This window comes from Amborella trichopoda, chromosome 2, assembly GCF_054954075.1.
Source record: "Amborella trichopoda isolate Santa Cruz 75 chromosome 2, AtrichopodaSantaCruz75HAP2 v2.0, whole genome shotgun sequence".
Lineage (NCBI taxonomy): Eukaryota > Viridiplantae > Streptophyta > Magnoliopsida > Amborellales > Amborellaceae > Amborella > Amborella trichopoda.
The window spans coordinates 3,154,763-3,169,171 of NC_142337.1; the positions used below are offsets into that span (position 1 = coordinate 3,154,763).

The 14,409-nt window shown below is 40.0% G+C and overlaps 1 protein-coding gene across 2 annotated transcripts; it reads right to left on the bottom strand.

Annotated features, from left to right (window-relative positions):
* Positions 1–2,844: 2,844 nt before the first annotated feature.
* Positions 2,845–8,953, bottom strand: LOC18435931 (auxin response factor 18). 2 transcript variants are annotated; one of them, XR_002281179.2, is made up of 5 exons: positions 8,514–8,879; positions 6,614–7,731; positions 4,542–5,662; positions 3,721–4,062; positions 2,845–3,370 (listed from the first exon to the last, which is right to left on the bottom strand). XR_002281179.2 is itself a non-coding variant. In XM_011625732.3 (4 exons), exons 2-4 carry the CDS (start codon positions 7,688–7,690, stop codon positions 3,301–3,303), a joined length of 2,268 nt encoding a protein of 755 aa, XP_011624034.1. In that variant the 5' UTR covers positions 7,691–7,731; positions 8,514–8,953; the 3' UTR covers positions 2,845–3,300. The 2 variants fall into 2 exon arrangements, 1 of the variants encoding a protein (XP_011624034.1); XM_011625732.3 differs by lacking the exon at positions 3,721–4,062 and having other exon boundaries at positions 8,514–8,953.
* Positions 8,954–14,409: the final 5,456 nt, after the last annotated feature.

Below are 14,409 nucleotides of genomic sequence, written 5' to 3' on the forward strand. Positions count from 1 at the left end.
AAACATGGCCCAAAATTTAAAAAAGCCGAGTGTGATAATGAAAGAGAAACATTCCATGCGGGATATCTTCAATACTAATTTAGTTTCGTAATCTATGCATTTTTTTAATAGAAAAAATTTATATAAGGTGTCAACTTTATACTATTGAAGTTACATACGGGGGCAGTAAATTATCGACAATGTCTCTCTAAGTGCATGTGGTCAATTTCTCACATTTTTGGTGAAGCCAATATAGTGGCTGATATTCTTGCAAAACGGGCTACATCTTATCAAAGAGCTATTGTTTGGCGTTCTCGTCCACCATATTTTATTTGCCTTACTTTAACTCATGGTTTGGCATAAGTGCCCTGTCCTAGGGTTTTACGGTAATGAGTTGTAAACTTTTTATTTCTTACTTATTAATGAAAAAAGGATAGGAAGCCTTCTCCCCCACTGACATACCCAAAAAAAAACTTTATACTGTAGAAGTAAGGTGCACCCAGTATTTCAAAAAGTGCTAGGCGGCACCAAGGCAGTCAGGGGTCCAGGCCTCCCAACGCCCAGGCGGACGCTCAGAACCTGAGTGGCCCAATAGAATTTATTTATTTTTTGGTTTTTCTCTCTCTAAAATAGATTCTAATGGGTTTTATATTTCAAATAAACTATAAACCCATAATTTTGCACTTTAAGTTTTAAAAAAAAAACCCAAAAATACTCTCAACGATGGGTATTTTCGCCCCTGGGCGACTGCCTAGACGGGTTCAGGCAGCCGCCAGTTGGCTGCCTAGGAGGGCTCAGACGGCCGCCCAAGCAAGTTTTTGGGTGCTTAAGCCTGGGTGATACGCCCGGGCCCCAGAACTACCTCGACAACAGCCTAGGCACTGGGTGGTCCGCTTTTTGAAACACTTGGCGTACCTCAAACAACCTCTAAAAGAGAGTGTTATGATGTTGGAAAACTCTCTAATTGATTAGCTCAACCTCGAGATTTATGGACATGAAGAAAAAATGAACTTCAATTCCTAAAAATAGTGCATCATTTAAAAAGTTATCTAGGCTCACTATTTTCAAGATTCTCATAAGTTTATAAATATGCTCAAACTATAGTATTTTTGAAAATTTAAATTTCATAACTAAGGATGAAAATATATTTTCAAGCCTTTCGGATACCGGAACTACATCTCTACTCATGTCCACGCAAAATTAGATGTGCACCTTACTTCTGTTGTATAAGGTGAGGGCTTCGTTGTCTAGTTGTGTAGATCCTCTAATGTTGTTTCCTCTTTATAGGCAAATTATTACTTGAACACAGTTGTTTTAAAACCTAGATCGGGAATATGCTGGACTTATCATTGTCGATCCAGTCCAGATTAGACCGATTCACTGGTGTGAAAATCGGTTAACAAAAACTTAGATAATCATTGTAAGTTTAAAAATAACAAGAAAATACAAAATCAATGGGCAGGAATTGAGAAATGCCGACAATTTGAAACACCCAGTTCCTTGTCCTATTTGTGTAGTTCTTGACAAAACTTGACGGATTCCTGATTGACTTTTAGATATCCAAGTCGTCGATTTTTAAAATACTGGTTTTGGTAATGGAGATATGCATCACACAAGTCGGACCTTCCAATTAGGACTGCAAATGAGGTCAGGTCAATTCAGTGATGCAGCCATCCGAGACACCGCCCAAGCCTGGACCCCAGAAGTATATTGGGTTTGGTCTACTTTTAGGTATTTGTCAGATGATTCCCACCCAATTCCGTGGGTTACATCAGGGTCCAAATCAACCCCACCCATTTTGTAATTTGATCCTTTTTCTAAACTGCTAGCTATAAATGTGTGCGAGTGAGAGAGAGAGCGCCAGTTTCAGCCATATCCTATTGGCCCTCTCCATGGATCAGGGACACTCTTATTGTCAATTTTCAAAGCTTCCGACACTTTTTAAGGTTTAGGACACCTCAGAGAAATGGATCAGCAATAAAATGGGGAATTAAGGTATAAACTAACAAAAACATAAGTGCCATGAACACAATTAAATTCGCTTTTCAGGAAGTTTACTGTGGATTCCACAATTTCAAGATTCTTGTCATAACGAACAATAATAATCTAATTCTAAGGAAAGTTAATATCGCGTGACGTGGCATGGCATAGACTTTCTATCATGAAAGTAATATGAACCTCAAAATTCCTCCAAAAATTGAAGGTTGGAATGGAACCAGAGCCAACGCAGGACCCGAGGGGTACATTCGATCCAGGTCCAAGAATAGGGCCAAAAATTGGACCCGATGCGTCGGGTACAGGTTGATTTTTGAACCCAAATATTATTCGGGTTCAGATCTGGTAATATTTTTCAGGTCCAAATATATTTCAACATAATTAATATTTTAATTTTTGGGTCGGGTCGGGTCCGGCCAAAAGCCAGGGCCGTCACCACTCCTACCGAAAATGTTGTTATGATACCGATAATATTCCCATTTAATCATATCGATAACTAAAAATTTGAATGCCAAAGAAATATTGTAAGTGCAATGACAGTCTCTGATGGTTCATTCTCAAGATTTTCAAGTGTTTTATGACCTGTACTACTTTTCGGAGCTTTGAAACATGGGGGGCCAAAGGCAAAATCTCTCCCTCTGTTCTCTCTCTCTCTAAAAGATCTGCTCAACACATCAGTAAGCCACATTTCCCAAGAACGCATTGAACCGTAGAAGGGTTCGATGAGAGAAACAAAGTACCTCTAGAAATCAAGCATGAAGCCGCCTCCACCTTGATTTGCACATTAAATGGGTCTCAACTCTTAAGTTCCAGCCAAAGAAAATCAGAGAGAGAGAGAGAGAGAGAGAGAGAGAGCGAGAGAAAGGCTTCTTTTGAACATGAACAAACAATAACAACCAGCTTTTCTATAAACCCATCTTCCCCAACAGATGAAGCCAAATCAAAGGTTTGCTCTGATTGAGCTTCATCTGCCTGCAAGTGACAATTCAGTATCAGAAAAGAGCTGTACAACCAGCAAACAAAAGCACTGATATTAAAAATACCATAATCCCCTAGAGAAACGATCACAAACATAGATAGATAGATACATGGATAGATAGATTTTGAGAGAGCGAGAGAGAGTTATCGGTTCCATTTTGGTTGCAGAAATAGCACCATCTAATGCCGAGACAGCTCGGGAATTTGCACCGTAACGGCGAGCAGTATGTTAGAAAACTAAAGGCTTTTGATGAAAAGAAGACTCGGTTAAACCCTACCTCTACTTGATGTACAGACTAACTTTTAAGACGGTGTGCTCTTCCTATCCCCAGATCTTTAACTACTTCTTCACCTTCCCATGTTGTCGCTCCCCGAGTCCGATAAGATGGTCAGCCTTCTCGCCGTCTTCATGAAATTACTGCAATAAATGGGGGAAATGCTCAAACTATTTATTTAACAAGGACCATGAGACTGAGAATAACAAAAAAAAAAAAAAAGGATTCTTGTTCAACCCTTAAAGGATCAAAAGGGTGCTCACAAAGGCTTTGGGTGTGCGTACAATACTTAACACGAGCCAATTCGACCCTTTAAGGGTCAAACGGCTTTTGGCGTTCCTGCCACACTAACAGAAGCCAAGGTTCAGACTGGTGCTCCAGTAAGGCAGAACCGGAATACTTCCAGATATAAAAAACTACCAAAAAAGGGAACATCACATAAAAATGGAAAACTTTTATATCATTTCTTATTTTCAAAAAAATGGATCCATACGTTAATTCCCCCCAACCAATCGAAGCTCCATCTTTCATGCAGTAGTTCTAAGAATGCTGACCGCAAATAGTTGGGGTAATACTCTGATGATGATGAGCTCAAAGAATCAGCATACTAGTTGATTTGATGCAAGGGCTTGTCTGAATGGTAGAAATTTCGGCTTTGGAAACCATTTATCCCGTAAAAAAAGGAAGCCACCCCATCCATGTCCCCCATGAAGCCCAAAAATTTGGAAGTTTCAGCTCCGCCAATCAAGCAAGCCCTTAAGAAGAGAGGGAAAGTGGGGAACACAAGCACATCTGGTATAGCAGTTTTTAAACCAGTATACTCAGCCATTTGACTCTGAAAAAAGAAGAGGGGGATGAAAAAAAGAAAGTGGGGGAACATTGCATTTCATTTAATAATAAAAACACCTACCAAAGCCCCACCATTAAATCTCCCAATAAGCAAAAAGCATGTTTAATGTAGCAGTTGTAAATGGTAAATCAAAACTAGGCCAGTCCAACTCGGACTTTTCACTCACCGAGAGTTCCTCGGACACAACAGGCTGTCAAGTCTTAAAATCAAACCCTTGGGAACAGGCCAAGTCTGGCCAGTTTACAATATTTTAACATTATTTCCTTTAGGACAGCCAAGTGTTGTCATACCTGGACATGGGACCCAAGTGCCAACTTGAGCACTTGATAGAGAGAGAGAATCCGTGTGTGAGAGAGAGAGTTTGGTTCTCATTTTGTATAATAACAATAGGCATTGCAACAACATTCCACACTGACATTTCAATTTTTCCCAAGGGGTTCAGAAGAGTTGTAAAAAAAATTTACCTGTACGGCTCATCCCCTGTGTGCCTAACTGCACCATTGGCATCCCTATAGAGCACCCGGCCCTCCATCTCTCTTTCCTCCACCATGAACATAGCAGCAAGCTTCTTGTACAGCTCCTCATAAGACCCAAACAACGAGAGGTCAAGTGTCCGGCCCACATCCTCCGACTCCATGAAAACCTTGCAGTGCCCCATCCCGTCGTCAAACCCGTTTTCACAACCACCCCCCTTCTCCAAACTAAGCTTCGTCATCTGATCCTTGCACCAAAACAACCCTTGTGGAGCACCAAACACGGGTGGAACCATGCCACTGCTAAGCCTCAGCCCAAAGTTGTCACAAAAGTTAGGCCCCTCAGCCTTAGCCACCGAACCCGCCACAGTGAAACTTTCTGGGTTCCCATTGCTTGAGCTATTGCTAGTTCGAACAGGCGACCCATTATCAGTGGTCGAGCTCAACCCTGATGCCTGCTGCTGGTCCATACAAATGGATTTCCCAAAGAGCATGAAGTGGGTCCCACTCACACTCCCCTTGGAGGGAGATGATGAGTTATTCTCATTCATAGTAACAGTGGTTATCGACCTCTTGAACCTGTTCGGTGAATTGTTGGTCAAGAGAGAGGCAGGGACTTCATTAAAAATAGAGGAGCGATCTATCGAGGACAAGCTCCCATTTCCAATGTTCAACTCTGTCGAGACGGGCGGTGGTGGCGGGGCCCCACCCCAAAAGCCATCAGGAAAGAGGACTACACCTTGTTGTTGGAGGTGGTGAGGTTTAATGTCATTGTTGGCGTTGGTGCTGCTGTTAGGGCAAAGGTTGGGTAGGGAGATGCCGAAACGGCCATGCCTGGCTCCCTGTATGCCTGCTGAAGGAACAGAGTCCACATGTTGTTGCCAAGGTGGGTTCACGAGCCCGAGCAGGTTAGGGGGGAGTGTTGGGGTGGGGCCCACGAGACTGCAATGGGTCCCATCAAGGGATGAGAAGTCAGGGTGGGAGATGCGATGCTTCTTTTTGGGGAGGGAAAAGGGGGAGATTTGGAGGGTGGGTATGTTGGAGACCACCTCAACGAGCCATGGGTTCACTCGCTTCACATTCTGCAACAAGTCAGGTTCATCCCAGCTCACCTAAAGGAAAAGAATGTCAAAAAATTAACAAGCTAGTGAGTGGTGATATAGCACTTGTTGAAAAAGTAAAGGACAGAGCAGGGAACAGAGAGAGAGGAAAGGAAAGGGGGGGTTTATCAATGTGAGAGAGAAAGAAGGTTTTCCTCATCCCTTTTCTATGCTATGTAAAAGAATGCTAAGTACACCTAATGGACCCATGAGAATAGACAATAAAAACCAGAGAAAAGCAGGAAACAAAATTCAGACAATTGCTACATTTTAGCTCCTGCAAAGGCCTAATCATTAGAAAAACAAATAATTCAATTTTTTTTTATTGAAAATGAAAAGAGACAAAGAAGACGGGTTTAAGCATATATGAGAGGGTGGAGAGTGATTCAATCGCCACAACTACGTAGACAGATGGTAGCAACCAGTCAAGTAAATATAAAACCCCAAGGCGACCAAATAATGGAACATTTTCGTCACTATACATTCCAATAGGGACCAGAGATCACAAGATCACATTTGGCTATCCAAATGCAGTGCCATTGAAGATGTTTGCTATTTGTTTTTGCCTTTTTCTTTTTTTCAATGAGGAAACAAATAAGATATAACATGATTTTCGAGAGATGCTTGCAAGGGGGAAATTTATCCAAACCCATACAGATCCTCAATGGGGAACTCAACCCAACCGTTGATTCTACATATTTATGAAAAAAATGAGCCAAACAGGCCAGATTTCTAATAGCATTACATACAACATGTTCCCCAATAGATGTTCCCCAATAGCAGACTTCTATATCCCCTAGTGTTCACCTAGTACACAAAACTTCAATATCCCATTCTCTAGTAAAATAAAATAGAAGCAAAAAAATAAAATAGAAGCAAAAAGAATAAAATACAAGCAATACCAATAACAAGGTTCCTATTACTCTAAAAGGTAAAATCCACAGAGAGATCATGCATTAATACCTGAAGAACCCTCCATGGTGAATTAGGCCAGTTGACCGGGTCAGCAACCTGCACACCAGATATCGTTCCCATGAACCAACTGATCCTCGACGAATCCTCGGTCTCGAAAGCCATCTTGAACCTCATCCCTGTACTCCACTGGACCCTCATCGCACAATTTACTGAGCTAGACCTGACACAAAACTCAGGTGTACTAACCCTAGGGTAATAAACCACCTCAAATGAGCGACCAGCAGCTGCCAAACTAGCAGCCTCAAGCACCTCTTTAGCACTAACCTTCCCCCTATTCCTCCAAACCCCACCATTCCCATTGCCCCCATAACCACCCCCATTGGCTGATTTCATCAACTTGTTCTCATCTTCCCTCAAAAACACAGAGAATCCAGCAGGGCACCAAGCAGATGACTCACCACCAATACCACGAGAAGATCGCCTAACCCCAACACAAAGCTCCCCATTTGCTGATCTCAAGAACACAATGGAATCCCCAGCCACAAGCTTCTTCTGGTTTACAAATGTGCTCCAACCGGTGGTCAACAAATGCCTCCTTGGTGTTCCACGATAGATGTGCCTAAACTTCCAAATCGTCCCATGAACATCTTTCGCCAAAACTGTTTGAACAGGTGGGTCCATCGAGTAATCAAGGCGAGGGAATATGGTCTCCGCACAATACCTAGGAACTGAGAAACCCCCACCATTGTTCGCATCAGATTGCGTCAGTGTCTTGGCAAATGACGAGGGTTTCTCGGCACAATCCATGCCATTGCTATCTGCAAAACCCTCACAGTCATCTTCATAGCCCTCATTTTTTATGGGATCAAGCCTTATTCGAGCAAATACTTCGTCAGTTTCAGGGTCAGCCAAAAACTTTACAGCAGTGACTCTACAGAGGAGATACGGTGGGACTGTTGGCGGGAAATCGACAGGGTTACAGGCATGTTCAGCATGTCCTTGGGGGAAATAGTATACCTTTGTGTTCACTTTGTGCATTTGGACCATTCCTCCGGCACAGGCGTGCCATAACTGAGAATCAAGGCATTTCTCACCATTCTTTGATGAATCAAGGGTTATAGCCATGGTGGAACCAGAAACATGAAAGTCAAAAGGACACCTAATACCTGATATCGAGTCAGGAAAGAGAAACAAAAAAAAACAGGTATTCAGATACAGCTTCATAATCCACTGATGAAAATGAAGATAAAAGCATAAAGGCTAGTCCTTGGCAAATCAAATTGAACTTTTTCAAGTTAAAGATCAAGTAAAAAAATAAAACATTAGGGCTCAAAGACATGCCAAGGTCACAGTTTTGCAGAGAAAGAGGCGCAGAATAGCAGATGTCAGGAATCTGGCCAAAAACACCTAGTGATTTAATCACTCTTTGATATTTCTTCAAAAAAAATAGTAAGAATTCACATTCTAGAGCTGTAAAACCATCAAGTTGAATAACACTGTTAAAAGCATTCCAAAGATATTCACTCCACGCTTCAAAACCTAAAAATACAGAAAGAAAGGTTTCAGAAACTAGGTTTTCGAGATTTCAGCAAACACAAACAAGTCCTCTAACTTGGGATAGTCCGGTGTCACACTAGGGAACAAGCAAGAAACCCATTCTAGGGTTAGAGACAGTTAATCCAAAAAGAGCAGTTGGGATCCAAATGGCTTAACAGGAAAGGAGGAACAACATTAAATCACCATGAAAATGGTTTAACTGGAAAGGAGGAACAACATTACATCACGATGAAAAATCCAGGTTTCATCAACTTAAACTTAATGTCCCAGCTAAGCCTTAAATTCTCTCCATAAAAAAAAACCCAAAAAATTATATTGTATCTCTGTACACATTCTAAAACGAACAAACAGCATGCAACAGTCCAAAATTAGGGTTTCTCCAAAGAAATACCTGGCCGTGTAGCTAAACCTCCAATCCTTCAAGTATCACAAAACTCACTTCACATTCAGTTCAGCCCCAAACATTTCTAACAAGTTTCCAGTGAAAATTTCCCGATCTGCAAAGAACACCAGATCTCTCCACTGAACCTCCAATATCCAAGCGAAGACCCAAACTATGCAACACAGTGAGAAAAAACGATTCTCTGGCCAAATTTTCCTGCAATAGAGCGCAGATCTGAGCTCAAACGACTGGATCTCGAGAGGGAAAAAACATTTTCCTGTGATTTCCGGCGATTTTGTTGCCGGAATTAGGGCATTTCTAGTAGAAAAAATGAGTGAGAACAGTGATGAGAGAAAAAAAGGCTTTTAGTGGGATATATATAGGCCAGAACCCAAGGCCATTTTGTACTGTAGGGCAGGTAACCCGACATGTTAACCATCGTTAACCAGGGTTAAGAGCTCCTAGTTGTCTGAGCCTTTTTGTATGGTAAGGATCTGACTATAGGTTCGAACCCAAGGGTTCGTGGCTAACCACGGTCAACTAGGGTCTTTACCGGAATCCTCGGATCCCGGTCGCCGATAGAGTTCAGTTTTTAACCGCGGTTAAATCGGAGGAGAATAATCCGTCCGTGTAAGTGAAACCGAATCTTCACCGTCTATTTAAAACTGCTTTGCTGGTTCACTGGAATTAAAATCAGTATTATCTCTTTTATTTCTTAGGATTTCTTTCAACTTGTTTATGGTGATATAATTATTTATATTTTATTTAATAATCGTCTTGGGACAAAAAGAGGGAAAAAGTGGAATGAGCTGAAAATTTGAATACCTTGTTCAAATGTATAAAACACCCAAATAAATATATACATATATATATAATTTATATTGTATAAAAATTAAAATTAAAATAATAATATGCTATCTTAAAGATCAAGAATGAATGAAAATAATGAACAAAACAGACTGATTGGGAGAAAAATATAGATTGTTTTCTCTTCAAATATTTTTACAGAAAAGTGATTCAAAAATCATTGTTGGAATCGAGAATCACCAGAGTCAAATCAGATCTGAACGCGTTCCATTCAGGGCCAAAAAACTACAACATCATCCAAATCCCAATTTTCCTAATTTATATTTTATTTTCTTTCTTAAATATAAGCTTGTCCAGCTCAAAAAAAAACCTGAGTCAAACTAGGGAATCAAAATGGGACCCATTCAAAGTCAGAAACCAATTCAAATTTAAGAATCACTAATCTAATTTTTTTTGCTTTTTTTTTTTTTTGTTAGTGTTTCATTTTTTCCTTTGATTTCTTTCATAAACCATTGTGTTTTTTTTTTAATGTATTTATTCTCTTAATTCAATTGAATCCAAAAAGTAAAAACCTATAAAAAAAAAGGTCATGGGCTGAAACCGTGTTGGTCAAATAACCAAACTTCGTTGGCTTGTGTTCCAAACTATAAAAACTCAATAAAGGAAGGCAAAGTTGTCGGTATGTTAATATGTCATAGCATTAGTAGGCTTCACATAAGGGAGTCAACAAACTACTAAAAACTAGAAAAAGGGCATGAGAGTCCATATATTTTGGGACCCTTTGAAGAAAAATAAGTACTTAATTAATTTGGGCCCTTTAATAAAAATAAAATTTTGATATGGGGCCATCGAGTATCCATATTTAGCAAGTTTAGGGTGAGTGTCCCATAAAAGCCATTTTTCTAGGGCACAACTTTTCTATCAAGGGCCCATTTGCTTTCCTTTTTTAATGAATATTGTGTAAACAAAAATATACACAATACGGTGAAAATGCTACAAAAAATTGAGTGTAGAGTGTAAACCACTCATTTAAAACAAGAACCAAGTCACAGATAATGAGGTATGTGAAGTGGCTCATGTCCAAACTTGTGTTATGGCGACCTCTATGTGTTTGGTTCTATCCCTGATTTAGTGAATCACATTTTGGGAGTCACTTTCTATTTTCCGCCTTTGGCACTTTCTGTGCGGGAAGCGGATACTCTGGGGCATATTTATTAATCATGAATCTATTTCTAAATAGCTATTTGTCAGAGAGATACTATTGCATATGTAGATTTTTTTTATTTTTATTTTTTTCAGTAGTTCAACGGTAGGAATTGGATTGCCTAATACCATTGAAATGTATAGCAATGTGGCAATCCTAGAGCCGCTTTCTCGTTACACAAACAAGTGAAAGCAATTTTTTTTTTTTAAATCTCCTCAAAGGGGAATTCGGATAAAACAAACACGCCCTTAGAGTGCCCCAAGAGGAGGGGACATGCCTCGGTTCATTCATTATATTCACCTCTATTGGTCTAAAGAATCAGAGCACTTGTCATCCCTCAAGTCCATACATAGCTCCATCTATCCCCTGATTGAGCTTGGGTTAACCTGAAAGCTTCCATCAAAATAAGAGGCTCTTGCCTCGTAAGGCAACGGGTTTGGGGCATCTGTGGCAGTGAAGACAATGGGTCTGAGGCATTTCGAGCGGGGGCCGATGTTCCCAACATAATGCCCCCACCCTCCATTCCCACTATTAACATGTCAAAAAATAAAAAACAAAAGGGGCCCTTACCAAGTCCAAACCCTAATTTAGAACCATTCTCTCCCTATTGCAAATTAACATGCCAAAAAATAAAAAATAAAAAAAGCCCTTACCTAGTCCAAACCCTAAAAACAGAAAGAGGCCCTGCATGATACCAGGCCATAAGTAACGTATACAGATAATAGATAATAAAAAAAAAATAGCATACAAGAGAAGCACGCGCATGAAGAAAAATTTATAAACAGAGAAAGCAAGAAATAAGCTTATAAATTTTGAAAAACAAAGGAAATAAAAGGGCAATATGAAAAAACTAAGAAACACGACACGCGTGCTCATGATCAAGATGACCCATTGACCACACGTGCCACTCAATGCTAAGTGAGGGCCCACATGGCCTGAGTGATTAAGCATGGGTTCACATGGCCACATAGCCACTATTTGGCATGTATTCACATGGCCACATAGCTGGGTGAGTTCTCATGCCAACATAGTCAACCATGCCTTGCAATTAGGGCAAGGATTATCTTCCTAAAACTAAATTAAAGGAGGCCAAAATCTTAAGGTACCCTTTTCTTCTTTTTTTTGCCATAAGATTATGTGCTCCCGCTGGAGTATTTCAAATATTTAGATAAAATCTCATATAAGGGTATTTTCAGGTCACCGTATTCATGTAAAACCTTATCTAGGAGTATTTTCAAGATCCAAATTTTGGATGTGCAGCATCCACAATCGAAGGACCAGCCTCGCGAAAAGAGAAAAGCATTTTATTTGTGTTGAAGAAATAACATTTTGAGATTTGAGTAAAGATTGTATGACAGTCAAATATATATATTTGAGACCTCGTAATTTAGTCCTTCTTTAAAAATATATATTCATCTGGTGATATAAAGTGGGACCCAACATGGAATTTTTTCTAAGATGGTCTTTTGCCCGAGGGAGTAAATGTATAGAGTGCTCCCACAAGAGTGCACGGCCCTTTCTTTTTTAACCAATGCTTTTTTTCATTGCTTTATTCCTACTTAGTCTAACCATACAATTACTCTCTCTCTCTCATGCATGATCATGGACCCACATGGGAACATCAATATTATATGCTTTGGGCCTTAAGTGAGACTCCATTTTAATGGCCAATGAGGCCACTGAGCTGGACATCTAGCTTGGCCATGAGACTCTCACTCAAATTCATATGGCTTGGCCATGACCATGGAGAATGAACATCGTTCATGCCATATCACAAGAATTTTGTCGTGATCCAACTTTATCAATTTCTTTTATCCATGGTCTATGACTATTGTATACTTGTCAAGGGACCCTGTCCACACCAAGACACAAGAAACAGGTCTCACATAAGGGACCTAGCAACTTTGATTATTGGTGTAAATGGTTATGATCAATGACAGGTGAAAATTCAGTGCTTGGCCTTGTTATGTTCCATGTTTCTATAGTCAATTGCAATTGAACTAATACCTTTGCCCAATCACCTCCCAAGATGGCATTTGAAACAATTTTCCAGTCATTGTCCTTGAAATTTAACCCTATTATGTTCCATTTATCTTCCAATCACAATTGGACTTAACACTCCCAAAATTAAATAAATACAAAAAATATGGCCCTCTGACAGTAATCCGGTGGGGATTTATGCGTTAAATCCGACAATAGTATAAATTTTCGATATTGTATACTATAAGGCCATTTACTTTTGATAAAAAGATGTCACAATAACCTACCGCCATCGATTTGAAACCTACCAGATTGGCTATATCACAAAGTTTGAAAAAAATTCATTTGAACTTTGTATGTGGTTAATGAAACGGGTGCATCCACCCGATTTTACATCTAAAGATCAAAATTATTTGTGGGCTCCATAAACTAGATGTAAATGATCACATTATATAATATTCCTTTTTTTATTTATAAAAATATACAATAGGTGAGAAGTTAGACCTTGTGTGATGCATTTATCTACAATGGGCCAGTGGTGTCCATGTGGGCCCCCTTGGTATGTGTCAAGGTCCATGTGACATGGGTCTACTGGGTTCACCACCTAGTCTAAGAGTGTGGACCCACTCATGCCACACATGGTTGGGTATGTCCGAGTCCAAGCCTATAGAATTCACACCCACCTAGAAAATGCATGGTCAAGTGTTTGGGCAAGCCACGTTTGTTTGAAACTTTTGTGGATTAATATAACTCATTGTTGTTGGGGTGCTGTTAAGGGGATACAATACAAAATTCAAGGTTGCGATCCTAACAAAACTTGGTTAGTCAAACAGAAAAAGTCACATTTGTGGTTATTGCATCCAAACCCTAGAATCCACCTAGGGTTGACAAACCATTTGTCCAGTCATCTCAACCAATGTTCTTTGTGTTTTGACGGTTAACCTAAGAAAGGTGAGAATAGAATTCTTGTAAATCAAAATTTATGTAGTCGATTTCAAATAGTTGAAATTTTTTTTAAATGATACCGATGAGTTTCAACTATTGAATTTGACTATAATATAGAATCATTATCATCATTATAGCTTTTTTTTCCAAACACTGTATAACGAAGAATCCAATAAGTAAAATACAATTGTCATGCCTCCCTCACTAATAGTTATGAAAAATGATGCAATAGTCCAATTTTTAAAATTTCAAATTCAACTATTTTATTTATTTATTTTGTTTGTTGTTGATTTTATTTTGATTTGCACATTAAGAAAACAAATTATCAAATATCCCAAGAATAATGAAGAGACACAAAACTGCCATCAACATCTGCACCATCCATTATGACAAGTGGGATGACTGGACAGCATGGATATTCGCTCTTCAAATCTGGGATCAAGAAAAACATAAAAACCCTAAAAACGGATCCAACGGCTCCAATTCCCTCATTAGAAATAACAATCTCAAATCTCAGTCGTCAGATAGAACAGTACCAGATGTCCACGTGGACATCTTCCTATCGCCTTGACAGGGGCGTCAAATCGTGGCCGCTAATCACCGACACGTGCCCAGAATGTACCTGAAAATGGCTCCATCCAACAGTGTAGATCTCCTGTCAGCCACCGTTATATCTCATCCTGAGCGTCCAAATCTCAACCCTGGTGTCCAGTTAGCTCAACCCAACCTCGGGTTAACGTACCGCGTTTGGTGACGTGGTTAACTATCGGTGTAAAAGAGCCGCCGACTTTACGGGAACATGACGGTGACGTTGACGGGACGTCACGGGAAGTGTAGGGCCCGCTTGTCGCCGACTGTGACGTGGCGTTCTGTCACATTCTTTGGCGTGGCAGGAGATCTTTGTCCCTTTTTGCCCTATTAGCTACCTCAATAATAAAGGAACGAGTCAAGCTGCTCATTCTCCTTTAT

Bases quoted from the DNA above. Each gene is read 5' to 3' on its own strand.
- LOC18435931 (XM_011625732.3), bottom strand. From the start codon at position 7,690: ATGGCTATAACCCTTGATTCATCAAAGAATGGTGAGAAATGCCTTGAT. The intron at 5,663-6,613 runs GTATTAATGCAT...CTTTTCCTTTAG, and splicing joins CACCATGGAGGGTTCTTCAG to GTGAGCTGGGATGAACCTGA. The intron at 3,371-4,541 runs GTAAATTTTTTT...CATTTATTGCAG, and splicing joins ACAGGGGATGAGCCGTACAG to TAATTTCATGAAGACGGCGA.